This window comes from Ranitomeya variabilis, chromosome 5, assembly GCF_051348905.1.
Source record: "Ranitomeya variabilis isolate aRanVar5 chromosome 5, aRanVar5.hap1, whole genome shotgun sequence".
Lineage (NCBI taxonomy): Eukaryota > Metazoa > Chordata > Amphibia > Anura > Dendrobatidae > Ranitomeya > Ranitomeya variabilis.
In genome coordinates, this window is record NC_135236.1 from 668609248 (window position 1) to 668626660 (window position 17413).

At 47.4% G+C, this 17413-nt stretch overlaps 1 protein-coding gene across 1 annotated transcript; it reads right to left on the reverse strand.

Annotated features, from left to right (window-relative positions):
* Window positions 1-3141: 3141 nt before the first annotated feature.
* On the reverse strand, window positions 3142-10455 carry MRPS33 (mitochondrial ribosomal protein S33). Its single transcript, XM_077261322.1, has 3 exons — window positions 10320-10455; window positions 4618-4861; window positions 3142-3423 (listed from the first exon to the last, which is right to left on the reverse strand). Exons 2-3 carry the CDS (start codon window positions 4830-4832, stop codon window positions 3315-3317), a joined length of 324 nt encoding a protein of 107 aa, XP_077117437.1. The 5' UTR covers window positions 4833-4861; window positions 10320-10455; the 3' UTR covers window positions 3142-3314.
* Window positions 10456-17413: the final 6958 nt, after the last annotated feature.

Consider the following 17413-nt stretch of genomic DNA (forward strand, 5'->3'; position numbering starts at 1 on the left):
CGTGCCTCATGTTGTGCAGGCATGGTTAACAGCAATGAAAATCTGCCATATAACTACTATAATACTGCTCCTATACACAAGAATATAACTACTATAATACTGCCCCTATGTACAAGAATATAACTACTATAATACTGCCCCTATGTACAAGAATATAACTACTATAATACTGCCCCTATGTACAAGAATATAACTACTATAATACTGCCCCTATGTACAAGAATATAACTACTATAATACTGTTCCTATGTACAAGAATATAACTACTATAATACTGCCCCTATGTACAAGAATATAACTACTTTAATACTGCCCCCTATGTACAAGAATATAACTACTATAATACTGCCTCTATGTACAAGAATATAACTACTATAATACTGCCCCTATGTACAAGAATATAACTCCTATAATACTGCCCCTATGTACAAGAATATAACTCCTATAATACTGCCCCTATGTACAAGAATATAACTACTATAATACTGCCCCTATGTACAACAATATAACTACTATAATACTGCCCCCTATGTACAAGAATATAACTACTATAATACTGCCCCCTATGTACAAGAATATAACTACTATAATACTGCCCCCTATGTACAAGAATATAACTACTATAATACTGCTCCTAAGCACAAGAATATAACTACTATAATACTGCCCCTATGCACAAGAATATAACTACTATAATACTGCCCCTATGTACAAGAATATAACTACTATAATACTGCCCCTATGTACAAGAATATAACTATTATAATACTGCTCCTATGTACAAGAATATAACTACTATAATACTGTCCCTATGTACAAGAATATAACTACTATAATACTGCCCCTATGTACAAGAATATAACTAGTATAATACTGCCCCTATGTACAAGAATATAACTACTATAATACTGCCCCTATGTACAAGAATATAACTACTATAATACTGCTATGTACAAGAATATAACTACTATAATACTGCCCCTATGTACAAGAATATAACTACTATAATACTGCCCCTATGTACAAGAATATAACTACTATAATACTGCTCCTATGTACAAGAATATAACTACTATAATACTGTCCCTATGTACAAGAATATAACTACTATAATACTGCTCCTATGTACAAGAATATAACTACTATAATACTGCCCCCTATGTACAAGAATATAACTACTATAATACTGCTCCTATGTACAAGAATATAACTACTATAATACTGCCCCCTATGTACAAGAATATAACTACTATAATACTGCTCCTATGCACAAGAATATAACTACTATAATACTGCCCCTATGCACAAGAATATAACTACTATAATACTGCCCCTATGTACAAGAATATAACTACTATAATACTGCCCCTATGTACAATATAACTACTATAATACTGCCCCTATGTACAAGAATATAACTACTATAATACTGCCCCCTATGTACAAGTATATAACTACTTTAATACTGCCTCTATGTACAAGAATATAACTACTATAATACTGCCTCTATGTACAAGAATATAACTACTATAATACTGCCTCTATGTACAAGAATATAACTACTATAATACTGCCTCTATGTACAAGAATATAACTACTATAATACTGCTCCTATGTACAAGAATATAACTACTATAATACTGCCCCATGTACAAGAATATAACTACTATAATACTGCTCTTATGTACAAGAATATAACTACTATAATACTGCCCCTATATACAAGAATATAACTACTATAATACTGCTCTTATGTACAAGAATATAACTACTATAATAGTGCCCCTATGTACAAGAATATAACTACTATAATACTGCCCCTATGTACAAGAATATAACTACTATAATACTGCTCCTATGTACAAGAATATAACTACTATAATACTGCTCCTATGTACAAGAATATAACTACTATAATACTGCTCCTATGTACAAGAATATAACTGCTATAATACTGCTCCTATATACAAGAATATAACTACTATAACACTGCCCCTATGTACAAGAATATAACTACTATAATACTGCTCCTATGTACAAGAATATAACTACTATAATACTGTCCCCTATGTACAAGAATATAACTACTATAATACTGCCCCTATGTACAAGAATATAACTACTATAATACTGCTCCTATATACAAGAATATAACTACTATAATACTGCTCTTATGTACAAGAATATAACTACTATAATACTGCCCCTATGTACAAGAATATAACTACTATAATACTGCTCCTATATACAAGAATATAACTACTATAATACTGCTCCTATGTACAAGAATATAACTAATATAATACTGCCCCTATGTACAAGAATATAACTACTATAATACTACCCCTATGTACAAGAATATAACTACTATAATACTGCTCTTATGTACAAGAATATAACTACTATCATACTGCCCCCTATATACAGTATGCCTCTGCGTACATCCATAACGGCCAGCAGGAGCGAGGTCAGGCCATGTATGTTAAAGAGGGTCGTCATCAAAATGATTGTTTATGGGGTTTTTCATGACTTAATTATTGCTGTCTTACTGTTATTTGTTGTGGATAATGGTTTTGTAGGGGTCTGATCTCGGGACCCTCAGGATCTGCAGAAAGACTGGTACATAGGTACAGTACCAAGCGCAACCACAATGTACGTACAGCATTGTATCTGTGTACTTAGCTAAGTAATTTCTACAAGTCACAAAAGAGCACAGTGAGGTCAAAAATACTCTGTTGTAAAAAAATCAGGTTTTAAATACATCAGATAGGGATTCTATACATTAGTTAGGACTGCTCTATAAGGGTATACCTTGACAATTTGGTGGAGCAGCTTAGTATACATTTTTTTTGCAAAAAAAGTATCAACTAAATACCCTGTTTTCTTTACATCTTTTGACTAGCACTTGCTGATTACTGTGATTTTTTTACAACAGAGTATTTTTGACCTCACTGTGCTCTTTTGTGTCTTCATAATTTCTACAAGTGCCAGGACCCCCAGTAAAAAGCCAGCGTAAGTCACACCTCTGTCCCACCGTTAGCATCCGTCACTCAGCACATTTCCATAAGCCCCACCCCTTTGTCTGATAGGAGTAGTGTGTCAGATAATTGTGAGCAAATGAAATAATGCAAAGACTCAATGTGATCGACACCTTTATATACGGAGGATAGCTTTATTCCACATGGAATCCATAGAAGTGACTTTCATACATTGCACCAGTGTCTCATCCACAAACAGACTTCATGTCCTCAGGGCAGCAGGGCCCCACCGCAAATACCGTCCCTTTAAGTACCAGTGACTGCAGCGTCTTAGCACTACGCAGCCTTCTTCTTCGCTCTCTTGCCTTCCCCCTTCTTTGGTGGTCCTTTACCCCGCAGTCTCCGCAGACGCTTCATTTCTTCTTTAAAGTCCTCGTGCTCATCCCTACAAAGGGCAACAAGTTATTGTACACAGGACGTCACACCTGTCAATCAACAGGAGCAGTGCAGGAGAGTGCGCGCGCCCGGACGCACAGGGGGCAGGGGAGCGCGCCCGGACGCACAGGGGGCAGGGGAGCGCGCCCGGACGCACAGGGGGCAGGGGAGCGCGCCCGGACGCACAGGGGGCAGGGGAGCGCGCCCGGACGCACAGGGGGCAGGGGAGCGCGCCCGGACGCACAGGGGGCAGGGGAGCGCGCCCGGACGCACAGGGGGCAGGGGAGCGCGCCCGGACGCACAGGGGGCAGGGGAGCGCGCCCGGACGCACAGGGGGCAGGGGAGCGCGCCCGGACACAGGCGCAGCTCTCCCGGACACGGGCTGCGGCGCGCTCCCGGACACAAGCGCGGCAACACGCTCCCGGACACAGGCGCGGCTCTCCCGGACACAGGCGCAGCTCTCCCGGACACAGGCGCAGCTCTCCCGGACACAGGCGCAGCTCTCCCGGACACAGGCGCAGCTCTCCCGGACACAGGCGCAGCTCTCCCGGACACAGGCGCAGCTCTCCCGGACACAGGGGCGGCGACACGCTCCCAGACACAGGGGGCAGCGGAGCGCTCCTGGACACGGGGCAGCGGAGCGCTCCCGGACATCAGAGTTCTGTCCGCAGCGTGTAGATAGGATTAGTAAAATCTCACCCACTTTTCCATTTTTTACGACATGTGAACAGCGCCGTAAATTTTAAGGAATTTTGGGCGCCATTTTTCACCTCTAGGGACAATTTTTCTATATATTGTTAATGAAACCCTGTTGCAAAACTGATTACGGTATTAGCCAAAAATACATCCATTTATTAAATTTAAAAAAAAAGTGGAAAACAAATGATAACATTAAAAACAAAACAAAAATATTACCACGGACCTATAAAATTTACCAAAAACAACCCCCCAAAAAACGACATAAAAATTCCAGGAAAAGGCTGTAAAAGTGTTGTTGTTCACAAAAACTTGACAAACGTTTGAAACCTGTCTAGCGGAAAAAACTGTCTAGGCTTCCCATATCAACCAATCACAGCGCAGCTTTCATCTGACAAGAGCAGTTTACGAAATAAAAGCTGAGCTCTGATTGGTTGCTATGGGCAACAGAGACAGTTCTTCTACTCTAGGGCGGCTTTGTGTGACGCGGAGGCCAGGAGGAGTTTACCTGTAAAGGCCGAGGAATCTCAGATTGCGCATGAGCGGCGTGTAGACATGGTGCGGCGGGTACCACTCATAAACCTCTTTCTGTTTCGCCCGGGGCTGCTCGCTCAGGAGTTTCACCACCTTCATGGAGTAGGTATTCGTCGGCCGCACCACCTCTCCGAAGATTCTGGCGCTCAGACGGGTCATGCGGATGGCGTAACTCGACATGGAAGACATGGCGGTGGGGGAGGCTTGGAGGTATCGCCCTGCACAACAGAGAACAAACAACCATTGGCTCGGCGTTACTGGGCGCCCTTAGGAACAACGTATATGAGAGATTTTTGGGAAACGGCCGCTTCACCTCTTATCGACATTGTCCTAGTTTAGGTTTCTGGACAACTTGGTCATGTGCGTCAGTCTGGTTATTCAGGATACAATGACTGACAACCATGAACAGGTTGTCAGGCACAACAAACCCCAGAAACAGGAGTCAGATTACTCATCAGCAGATGAACAATGGGGGTCTGACCACCAGGACCCCTGCCGAAAAGCTCAATGAGGGGGCTCCTGGTCCAACCATGATACAAGAGGCATTTACAGAAAACCTAGCACCAGACAATGCAGAATGGCTGAAGTCACTGGTAACAAAAAAGAATGCCCAACACTGAAAAAACAAAGCGGGGACGGCAAATAATTCCACAATCGGCCATCATCTGTCCATCACCTATACAGCCGGCCAACCGGCCATCACCTGCCCAACAAGCCGTAACCTGTACAGCCAGCCATCACCTGTCCAACTGGCCATGGCCTGGCCATCACCTGTACAGCCGGCCATCACCTGTACAGCCAGCCATCACCTGTACAGCCAGCCATCACCTGTACAGCCAGCCATCACCTGTACAGCCAGCCATCACCTGTACAGCCAGCCATCACCTGTACAGCCAGCCATCACCTGTACAGCCAGCCATCACCTGTACAGCCAGCCATCACCTGTCCAACTGGCCATGGCCTGGCCATTACCTGTACAGCCGGCCATCACGTGTACAACCACACATCACCTGAACAGCCGGCCATCAGTTGCCCAACCGGCAATCATCTGAACAGCCGGCCATCAGTTGCCCAACCGGCAATCATCTGAACAGCCGGCCATCAGTTGCCCAACCGGCAATCATCTGTCCAGCCATCACCTGCCCAACAAGCCATAACCTTGTACAGCCAGCCATCACCTGTCCAACTGGCCATGGCCTGGCCATTACCTGTACAGCCGGCCATCACGTGTACAACCACACATCACCTGAACAGCCGGCCATCAGTTGCCCAACCGGCAATCACCTGAACAGCCGGCCATCAGTTGCCCAACCGGCAATCATCTGAACAGCCGGCCATCAGTTGCCCAACCGGCAATCATCTGTCCAGCCATCACCTGCCCAACAAGCCATAACCTTGTACAGCCAGCCATCACCTGTCCAACTGGCCATGGCCTGGCCATTACCTGTACAGCCGGCCATCACGTGTACAACCACACATCACCTGAACAGCCGGCCATCAGTTGCCCAACCGGCAATCATCTGAACAGCCGGCCATCAGTTGCCCAACCGGCAATCATCTGTCCAGCCATCACCTGCCCAACAAGCCATAACCTGTACATCCAGCCATCACCTGTCCATGACCTGGCCATCACCTGTAGAGCTGGCCATCACCTGCATAGCCGGTCATTACCTGCCCATCACCTGTACAGCCGGCCATCACCTGATCATCACCTGCCCAGCCCGCCATCACTTGTACAGACAGCTATTACCTGCACATCACCTGTAGAGCTGCCATCACCTGCATAGCCGGTCATTACCTGCCCATCACCTGCCCAGCCCACCATCACCTGTACAGCCAGCTATCACCTGTACAGCCAGCTATCACCTGTACAGCCAGCTATCACCTGTACAGCCAGCTATCACCTGTACAGCCAGCTATCACCTGTACAGCCAGCTATCACCTGCCCATCACCTGTCCAACTGGCCATGACCAGGCCATCACCTGTACAGCCAGCCATCACCTGTACAGCCAGCCATCACCTGTACAGCCAGCCATCACCTGTACAGCCAGCCATCACCTGTACAGCCTGCCATCACCTGTACAGCCAGCCATCACCTGTACAGCCAGCCATCACCTGTACAGCCAGCCATCACCTGTACAGCCGGCCATCACCTGATCATCACCTGCCCATCACCTGTACAGCCCACCGTCACCTGCATAGCCGGCCATTACTTGCCCATCACCTGTACAAGCAGCCATGACCTGTCCATCACCTGTCCAACCGGCCATCATCCATCCATCGCTTGCACAACTGGCCGTCACCTCTCTGACAGGCCATCCCTTGTACAACCAACAACCAAGGCCAATAACTTTTTCCCTTTTCTATCCACATCGCCGTATGAGGTCTAATTTGTTTGTGATTACACCATTGCTATTTTTTTATCGAGTTCATTACGCTGGAAAAATGACCTGACAGTGCGATTCTTCAAGTCAGTATTATTACGATACGAAACTTTTTTCTTTTTTTTCTTTTTTTTAATAAAATGATTAAAAAAAAATCTGAATTTTGAAAAAAAAAAAAAAAAAAGCTGGGGAAGCCGATGGGCGCTGGGATGATTGTGCTACCCAATTCGAGCTCGTTCCGGTCGCCTCCGGTTCCCGCCGTGTATGGTGAGGGCTCAGCGGCTGAGCCTGTGTGATGCACCCACACCCCTCGCCATGGATGTGTACGTCACATTGATTGTAATGCTGTGGTGAATACTCTGGATAGTTGTCACTAGTCTGGCATCAGCAGGACGGCCATGACGGCTGCGAGGAGGGAGCAGGCGGCGCCCAGGACGGGATTTACAGACATTCCCGTCACCTCAATAATAAGCCGGACTGACATTTATTACCGCACGAGGTCTTTATAGACACAGTCACAGACTATTACCGCCACATAGTGAAGGGCAGGGCCAGAAAACCGCCTCGTATAGGAATGAGGGCCAGGAACGAGCACGATAACGGCTGCTGCGGAGCGGCCATGATCTGGGATCCCTGTATGGGACATTATCGGCACTAATAAGGCAGAGGGAGGGGGGTTCTCTGTAGGAGACCACCTGAGAGGGGCCTGAATGTGTGTGGCGGTGCTGAGGGATCAGACATGATGATGGTTAATATGCCCGATTCCTTCTTCAATATTAATAGAGGCCCATGTTTCTGTCTTTACCAGGGCACCTCCTCAGCATTACTAAGACATCCAGCCAGGAGGACACGAGGAAACATTCACGTTACTCATCACTAGTCGCACTCGTCAGCCGGCGTCCTCACTACCGGTGGGCATGCTTCCTTGTAGTATCGTGATAGTCGGTGGTGGGTTTGGATTTGGGCTCTTGTTGCATTTTTAAGCTGTGATTTCATTAATAGCAGATTCCTTCTTCTCCTGGAGACCAGATGTCATAGAGGTGATCACATGATGGGCAGTCAGGAGGGTAATCAGGTGTCTTGTGGGATGTGGTCATGTGACGTGCGGCCCGGAGTCCGGTGTGTGGTCATGTGACGGGCGGCCCGGAGTCCGGTGTGTGGTCATGTGACATGCGGCCCGGAGTCCGGTGTGTGGTCATGTGACGTGCGGCCCGGAGTCCGGTGTGTGGTCATGTGACGTGCGGCCCGGAGTCCGGTGTGTGGTCATGTGACGTGCGGCCCGGAGTCCGGTGTGTGGTCATGTGACGTGCGGCCCGGAGTCCGGTGTGTGGTCATGTGACGTGCGGCCCGGAGTCCGGTGTGTGGTCATGTGACGTGCGGCCCGGAGTCCGGTGTGTGGTCATGTGACGTGCGGCCCGGAGTCCGGTGTGTGGTCATGTGACGTGCGGCCCGGAGTCCGGTGTGTGGTCATGTGACGTGCGGCCCGGAGTCCGGTGTGTGGTCATGTGACGTGCGGCCCGGAGTCCGGTGTGTGGTCATGTGACGTGCGGCCCGGAGTCCGGTGTGTGGTCATGTGACGTGCGGCCCGGAGTCCGGTGTGTGGTCATGTGACGTGCGGCCCGGAGTCCGGTGTGTGGTCATGTGACGTGCGGCCCGGAGTCCGGTGTGAGGTCATGTGACGTGCGGCCCGGAGTCCGGTGTGTGGTCATGTGACGTGCGGCCCGGAGTCCGGTGTGTGGTCATGTGACGTGTGGTTCGGAGTCCGGTGTGTGGTCATGTGACGTGCGGCCCGGAGTCCGGTGTGTGGTCATGTGACGTGCGGCCCGGAGTCCGGTGTGAGGTCATGTGACGTGCGGCCCGGAGTCCGGTGTGTGGTCATGTGACGTGCGGCCCGGAGTCCGGTGTGTGGTCATGTGACGTGGCTCGGAGTCCGGTGTGTGGTCATGTGACGTGCGGCCCGGAGTCCGGTGTGTGGTCATGTGACGTGGCTCGGAGTCCGGTGTGTGGTCATGTGACGGGCGGCCCGGAGTCCGGTGTGTGGTCATGTGACGTGCGGCCCGGAGTCCGGTGTGTGGTCATGTGACGTGTGGTTCGGAGTCCGGTGTGTGGTCATGTGACGGGCGGCCCGGAGTCCGGTGTGTGGTCATGTGACGTGCGGCCCGGAGTCCGGTGTGTGGTCATGTGACGTGCGGCCCGGAGTCCGGTGTGTGGTCATGTGACGTGCGGCCCGGAGTCCGGTGTGTGGTCATGTGACGTGCGGCCCGGAGTCCGGTGTGAGGTCATGTGACGTGCGGCCCGGAGTCCGGTGTGTGGTCATGTGACGTGCGGCCCGGAGTCCGGTGTGTGGTCATGTGACGTGTGGTTCGGAGTCCGGTGTGTGGTCATGTGACGTGCGGCCCGGAGTCCGGTGTGTGGTCATGTGACGTGCGGCCCGGAGTCCGGTGTGAGGTCATGTGACGTGCGGCCCGGAGTCCGGTGTGAGGTCATGTGACGTGCGGCCCGGAGTCCGGTGTGTGGTCATGTGACGGGCGGCCCGGAGTCCGGTGTGTGGTCATGTGACGTGGCTCGGAGTCCGGTGTGTGGTCATGTGACGTGCGGCCCGGAGTCCGGTGTGTGGTCATGTGACGTGGCTCGGAGTCCGGTGTGTGGTCATGTGACGGGCGGCCCGGAGTCCGGTGTGTGGTCATGTGACGTGCGGCCCGGAGTCCGGTGTGTGGTCATGTGACGTGTGGTTCGGAGTCCGGTGTGTGGTCATGTGACGGGCGGCCCGGAGTCCGGTGTGTGGTCATGTGACGTGCGGCCCGGAGTCCGGTGTGTGGTCATGTGACGTGCGGCCCGGAGTCCGGTGTGTGGTCATGTGACGTGCGGCCCGGAGTCCGGTGTGTGGTCATGTGACGTGCGGCCCGGAGTCCGGTGTGTGGTCATGTGACGTGCGGCCCGGAGTCCGGTGTGTGGTCATGTGACGTGCGGCCCGGAGTCCGGTGTGTGGTCATGTGACGTGCGGCCCGGAGTCCGGTGTGTGGTCATGTGACGTGCGGCCCGGAGTCCGGTGTGTGGTCATGTGACGTGCGGCCCGGAGTCCGGTGTGTGGTCATGTGACGTGCGGCCAGACAACATTATTCTATCCCAGCTCCATTAAACATCACATAATCGCCTCTTTACAGCAGCTTATAAATGTCGGTGCCACCACACGGCGCCGCACACTCCTCAGCTCATCAGGACTGCCCGCAGTCACCTCTCATGCACGCCAGCAAATCAGGGGTTAAATATCGCCCAGCGACCCCTTCTTACCCGGGTGACCTCTCCACAGCCTCACATGCAGTCTGTCTGACCCGGAAGTGGTTTGCAGGCCGGATTTCAGCAGCGCGCATGCGCGCGTCTGTCATTTTTATGGTTGCCCGGCAACGGCTTCTCCTAACGACGGCGCTCTACTACACAGGTGACGTTGGCGTATGCTGTCACGTGATCAGCTCTGTGTGTATGTAGACAATGTATGACAGGGAGCGAGACGATATGAGGGGAGAGGAGAAATTAAAAGCAGCCAATAAGGTCACTGCTTTCATTTTCCAAAGAGGCTGAAAAAAAATGAGAGCTCGGCTGTGATTGGATCACAGCGGTGATGTAATGTTCGGGGGTCACAGCGATGATGTAGTGTTCGGGGTCACAGCGGTGATGTAATGTTCGGGGTCACAGCGGTGATGTAGTGTTCGGGGGTCACAGCGGTGATGTAGTGTTCGGGGGTCACAGCGGTGATGTAGTGTTCGGGGGTCACAGCGATGATGTAGTGTTCGGGGTCACAGCGGTGATGTAGTGTTCGGGGGTCACAGCGGTGATGTAGTGTTCGGGGGTCACAGCGGTGATGTAGTGTTCGGGGGTCACAGCGGTGATGTAATGTTCGGGGGTCACAGCGGTGATGTAGTGTTCGGGGGTCACAGCGGTGATGTAGTGTTCTGGGGTCACAGCGGTGATGTAATGTTCGGGGGTCACAGCGGTGATGTAGTGTTCGGGGTCACAGCGGTGATGTAGTGTTCGGGGGTCACAGCGGTGATGTAATGTTCGGGGTCACAGCGGTGATGTAGTGTTCGGGGGTCACAGCGGTGATGTAGTGTTCTGGGGTCACAGCGGTGATGTAGTGTTCGGGGGTCACAGCGGTGATGTAGTGTTCTGGGGTCACAGCGGTGATGTAGTGTTCTGGGGTCACAGCGGTGATGTAGTGTTCGGGGGTCACAGCGGTGATGTAGTGTTCGGGGGTCACAGCGGTGATGTAGTGTTCTGGGGTCACAGCGGTGATGTAGTGTTCGGGGGTCACAGCGGTGATGTAGTGTTCGGGGGTCCCAGCAGTGATGTAGTGTTCGGGGTCACAGCGGTGATGTAGTGTTCGGGGGTCACAGCGGTGATGTAGTGTTCGGGGGTCACAGCGGTGATGTAGTGTTCGGGGGTCCCAGCAGTGATGTAGTGTTCGGGGTCACAGCGGTGATGTAGTGTTCGGGGTCACAGCGGTGATGTAATGTTCGGGGGTCACAGCGGTGATGTAATGTTCGGGGTCACAGCGGTGATGTAGTGTTCGGGGTCACAGCGGTGATGTAGTGTTCTGGGGTCACAGCGGTGATGTAGTGTTCTGGGGTCACAGCGGTGATGTAGTGTTCTGGGGTCACAGCGGTGATGTAGTGTTCTGGGGTCACAGCGGTGATGTAGTGTTCGGGGGTCACAGCGGTGATGTAGTGTTCTGGGGTCACAGCGGTGATGTAGTGTTCTGGGGTCACAGCGGTGATGTAGTGTTCTGGGGTCACAGCGGTGATGTAGTGTTCGGGGGTCACAGCGGTGATGTAGTGTTCGGGGGTCACAGCGGTGATGTAGTGTTCGGGGGTCACAGCAGTAATGTAGTGTTCGGGGGTCACAGTAGTGATGTAGTGTTCGGGGTCACAGCAGTGATGTAGTGTTCGGGGTCACAGTGGTGATGTAGTGTTCGGGGGTCACAGCGGTGATGTAGCTCCAAAAGGGCATGTGCACACCACGACTTTATTCCGCTTCAGGAAAATGTCCGCAGCTTCATCTCCCTCCTACCCACTGACTTTTGCCGCAATGACTGTGGACCTAGGTCATCACTGCCCGGGCTTACCCTGGAAGGATGTGACTAAGTGGCTTCCTGGTCTTCACTAGAGCCCCTGGTGGTGAGGATAGACTTGGTCCCCAGTCAGAAAGCCTGAGGTTGGTGCTGGCAGCACAGGTTCAAAATGTGGAGCCGGGGTCAGGAGCGGAGAAGTCAGACAAAATAAAGAAACAAGCCAGGTCGGTAACAGGAGAGACAAAACTATAATGCTCCTAGACAGAATACTAGAGACACTCTGTAACTAGGAACCTAAGTTCAGGCAAGGAGTGGAGAGATGAGCTGCTGGCAGGAGATAGGACAGGGAAGCAAAACTCTACAGGACACAGTGGGTTAAATTTCTGCAGAGTCTGGCTGCCCCTCCCCATAGCTGGAAGAAGAGGCTCCAGCCACATGAGGATGTAGCAGCGCTGGAAGTGTTTGCACGAGGCAGCTCGGCGAGCTGGCCTGACACTGGGAGGAGCAGAGCGGTGAACACAGTGAGTAGGACGACGCAGAGAAGTGGTGCGAGTTACCGATGTGACACTTCATCTCCTATTCCATACCTTGATGACTACGAGGGGACCAACAGCATTCGGGCACTAATCACCCAATTGATATTGATTTTGGAAAAACATATTATTGAACATTAAAAAATAATCACTGTCATGGAGCCTAACTGCTACATCTGCACCTTTATCTCCCCCCTTACCTTTCAGCCCTGCCCTGATGACTTTTTTAGGGACCCCAATGGTGATATGTGTTGATTTGTGAAAACCTATTTAAGATAGAAGATTATAAAATAACCTCTGTGATCGGGACTAATTGCTACATCTGCAGCTTCATCTCCCTTCTACGCTCTTCCATGATGATGACAAAGGGACCTCCAGTAATCAGTATCTTGTCAATTAGTAAGAGTTGATTTGAAGAAAACTTATTTCTTATAGAAAATTAAAAAATAATTCCTGTTATCGGGGCTGACTGCTACCACTGCAGCTTCATCTCCCTCCTACCCTTTTCCCTGATTACTACGATGGTATCCCCAGCAATCAGGGTCTTATTTCCTAATTGATGAGTGTTCGTTTATGAAAAAGGTATTTATTATAAAACATTATTAAATAATTAGTCATCGGGGCCTACTGCTACATCTGCAGCTTCATATCCCTCCTATCCTACTTCCCTGTCCTAATGACTACAAGGGGGCCCCCAGCGATCAGGCACTCATCTCCTAATTAGTGTTGATTTGGGCTGAATCTGCAATATAGAAGATTATAAAGTAACCACTGTCATTGGGGCCGACTGCTACATCTGCAGCTTCATCTCCTCCCTACCCACTTCCCTTATGATGACAAGGGGACCTCCAGTAATCTGTAACTTGTCACCTAACTGATAAGAGTTGATTTGCAGAAATTTTTTTCTTCTAGAAGGTGAAAAAATAATAGTGTCATCAAGGCTGGCTGCTTCATCTGCAGCTTCATCTCCCCCACCCCCTTTCCCAGGTTACTTCGATGATACCCCCAGCAATCAGGCTGTTATCTCCTAATTGATAAATGTTGATTTGGAGAAAACATATTTCTTATAGAAGGTCAAGAAATAATACCGTCAATAAGGCTGACTGCTTCATCTGCAGCTTCCTCTCCCTCCTACCCCTCTCCCTGATTGCTACAATGGTACCCCCAGTAATTAGGCTCTTATCTCCTAATTGATAAGTGTTTATCTCTGAAAGACGTATTTTTTATAGAAGATTATAAAATAATTATTGGCATCGGAGCTGACCGCTACATCTGCAGCTTCACCTCCCCCCTTCCCTGCTTTAGTATGACCAATATGTCCTGCATCCCTGGCTTTGCTCTATGGGGGCCTCCTGGCAGAGCTGGAGCGTAGTGATTGTCCCCCAGTCATTAAATGTCTGTCCCCGTGGACTAATGACTGCGCGAGTGCTAAGCTCTGATTACGCCGCTGCTCGCCGCCTTCCCCTCCCCCATCACCATCATTTCCCCCCTTTGTAAATTAACCTGCATATTAATCATCATCGCGCCCTACATAAAGCGACCTTTCAAGGAGCTCATTAAAAATAATGCACCTGTTTATTAATGGTGTCTTTCCGTGCAATTACCGAGTGGAAAATCCCGACCCCTTCTCCTTTTTTTTTTTTATTAACTCCATCAGTTCCAGTCCGGATGGGGACGATTAGGAAAGCTGAGTGACAAGCCAAACCTGTAAATGAGCCTCCGTTGGTTATTATGGAGCTTTTTTCAGACCCCTGAGCGGCCAATCTGCTTAGTCGCTTCATTATATATTTATAGTATATTTGCCATTCAGGCATCCAGAAAAGATGGGTGAAAACTATGTAGATTATGATTCAGCTTTCCCAAATTTCAGAATGATAGATATTCCTTAGTAATGAGATGAATTATGAGATCAATTACTGTTCAGGATTCTGGGAAAGCTGGGTGCCGCATTGATGACCATATTAGTCATTACTCCAGCTTTTCCAGACTCCTGAACAGAAAATCTGCAGAGTTTTATAACGATATGTACTATCACTCCGCATCTCCCATTCGGGACTGTGGGAAAGCTGTGTGGATGTTGTATTAGCGCTGAGACTTTTCACATTGTACTTGCAGTCATATCTGTGGGCAGGAAGATATAGGGCAAGAGAAGCCAAGCAGATTGTCTCCATCCTGGAGATCAGTGGGGGTCACAGCGAAAAGACCCCCCAACAATCTAGTAATACTCAATTATACTTTTATGCAAGCGGTATGGACGTCACAGCATCAGGTATAGATGTCACGAGCACATGATGTCGGTACAGGACCTGTACAGTGAGGAGCATTGTGTCAATGTAGAGAGAACATCAAGGAGGAATCTCCTCCACCCCAAGATGTCACAGAATGTTCCTTTACCAGTCCTGCCTGACTCTGCATCTATCTGCCGTATCCCTCCTACTAATCCAATTTCTGGCCGATCCTGCTTCCCTGCCCATTGTGGGGTCAGCTGTCTCCGCTCCGACGTCCGTCCTGGGGTAGCACCTGGCATCAACCTGGGTTCAAGTCTAACCACACCGTGAGGGGCTCTGGTGAAGAACCAGGTGTTCGCTTACTTACGCCCATCCAGGGTCTCTCCGGACAGCGGCACAATGGTTCCAAAACCACGCGTGTAACCGGTAATATTCTAGCAGTCATATTCTTGTACATAGGGGCAGTATTATAGTAGTCATATTCTTGTACATAGGGGCAGTATTATAGTAGTTATATTCTTGTACATAGGGGACAGTATTATAGTAGTTATATTCTTGTACATAGGGGCAGTATTATAGTAGTCATATTCTTGTACATAGGAGCAGTATTATAGTAGTTATATTCTTGTACATAGGGGACAGTATTATAGTAGTTATATTCTTGTACATAGGGGACAGTAATATAGTAGTTATATTCTTGTATATAGGGGCAGTATTATAGTAGTTATATTCTTGTATATAGGGGGCAGTATTATAGTAGTTATATTCTTGTACATAGGAGCAGTATTATAGTAGTTATATTCTTGTACATAAGGGCAGTATTATAGTAGTTATATTCTTGTACATAGGAGCAGTATTATAGTAGTTATATTCTTGTATATTGGAGCAGTATTATAGTAGTTATATTCTTGTACATAGGAGGCAGTATTATAGTAGTTATATTCTTGTATATAGGAGCAGTATTATAGTAGTTATATTCTTGTACATGAGGGCAGTATTATAGTAGCTATATTCTTGTACATAGGGGCAGTATTATAGTAGTTATATTCTTGTACATAGGGGCAGTATTATAGTCGTTATATTCTTGTACATAGGGGCAGTATTATAGTAGCTATATTCTTGTACATAGGGGCAGTATTATAGTAGTTATATTCTTGTACATAGGGGCAGTATTATAGTAGCTATATTCTTGTACATAGGGGCAGTATTATAGTAGTTATATTCTTGTACATAGGGGCAGTATTATAGTAGTTATATTCCTGTACATAGGAGCAGTATTATAGTAGTTATATTCTTGTACATAGAGGCAGTATTATAGTAGCTATATTCTTGTACATATTGGCAGTAATATAGTAGTTATATTGTTGTACATAGGAGCAGTATTATAGTAGTTATATTCTTGTACATAGGAGCAGTATTATAGTAGTTATATTCTTGTACATAGGGGCAGTATTATAGTAGCTATATTCTTGTACATATTGGCAGTAATATAGTAGTTATATTGTTGTACATAGGAGCAGTATTATAGTAGTTATATTCTTGTACATAGGAGCAGTATTATAGTAGTTATATTCTTGTACATAGGGGCAGTATTATAGTAGTTATATTCTTGTACATAGGGGCAGTATTATAGTAGCTATATTCTTGTACATAGGGGCAGTATTATAGTAGTTATATTCTTGTACATAGGGGCAGTATTATAGTAGTTATATTCTTGTACATAGGGGCAGTATTATAGTAGTTATATTCTTGTACATAGCGGCAGTATTATAGTAGTTATATTCTTGTACAGAGGAGCAGTATTATAGTAGTTATATTCTTGTATATAGGAGCAGTATTATAGTAGTTATATTCTTGTATATAGGAGCAGTATTATAGTAGTTATATTCTTGTACATAGGGGCAGTATTATAGTAGTTATATTCTTGTATATAGGAGCAGTATTATAGTAGTTATATTCTTGTACATAGGAGCAGTATTATAGTAGTTATATTCCTGTATATAGGAGCAGTATTATAGTAGTTATATTGTTGTACAAAGGAGCAGTATTATAGTAGTTATATTCTTGTACATAGGGGCAGTATTATAGTAGTTATATTCTTGTACATAGCGGCAGTATTATAGTAGTTATATTCTTGTACAGAGGAGCAGTATTATAGTAGTTATATTCTTGTATATAGGAGCAGTATTATAGTAGTTATATTCTTGTATATAGGAGCAGTATTATAGTAGTTATATTCTTGTATATAGGAGCAGTATTATAGTAGTTATATTCTTGTACATAGAGGCAGTATTATAGTAGTTATATTCTTGTACATAGGAGCAGTATTATAGTAGTTATAGTCTTGTACATAGGAGCAGTATTATAGTAGTTATATTCTTGTACATAGGAGCAGTATTATAGTAGTTATAGTCTTGTACATAGGAGCAGTATTATAGTAGTTATATTCTTGTACATAGAGGGCAGTAATATAGTAGTTATATTGTTGTACAAAGGAGCAGTATTATAGTAGTTATATTCTTGTACATAGGGGCAGTATTATAGTAGTTATATTCTTGT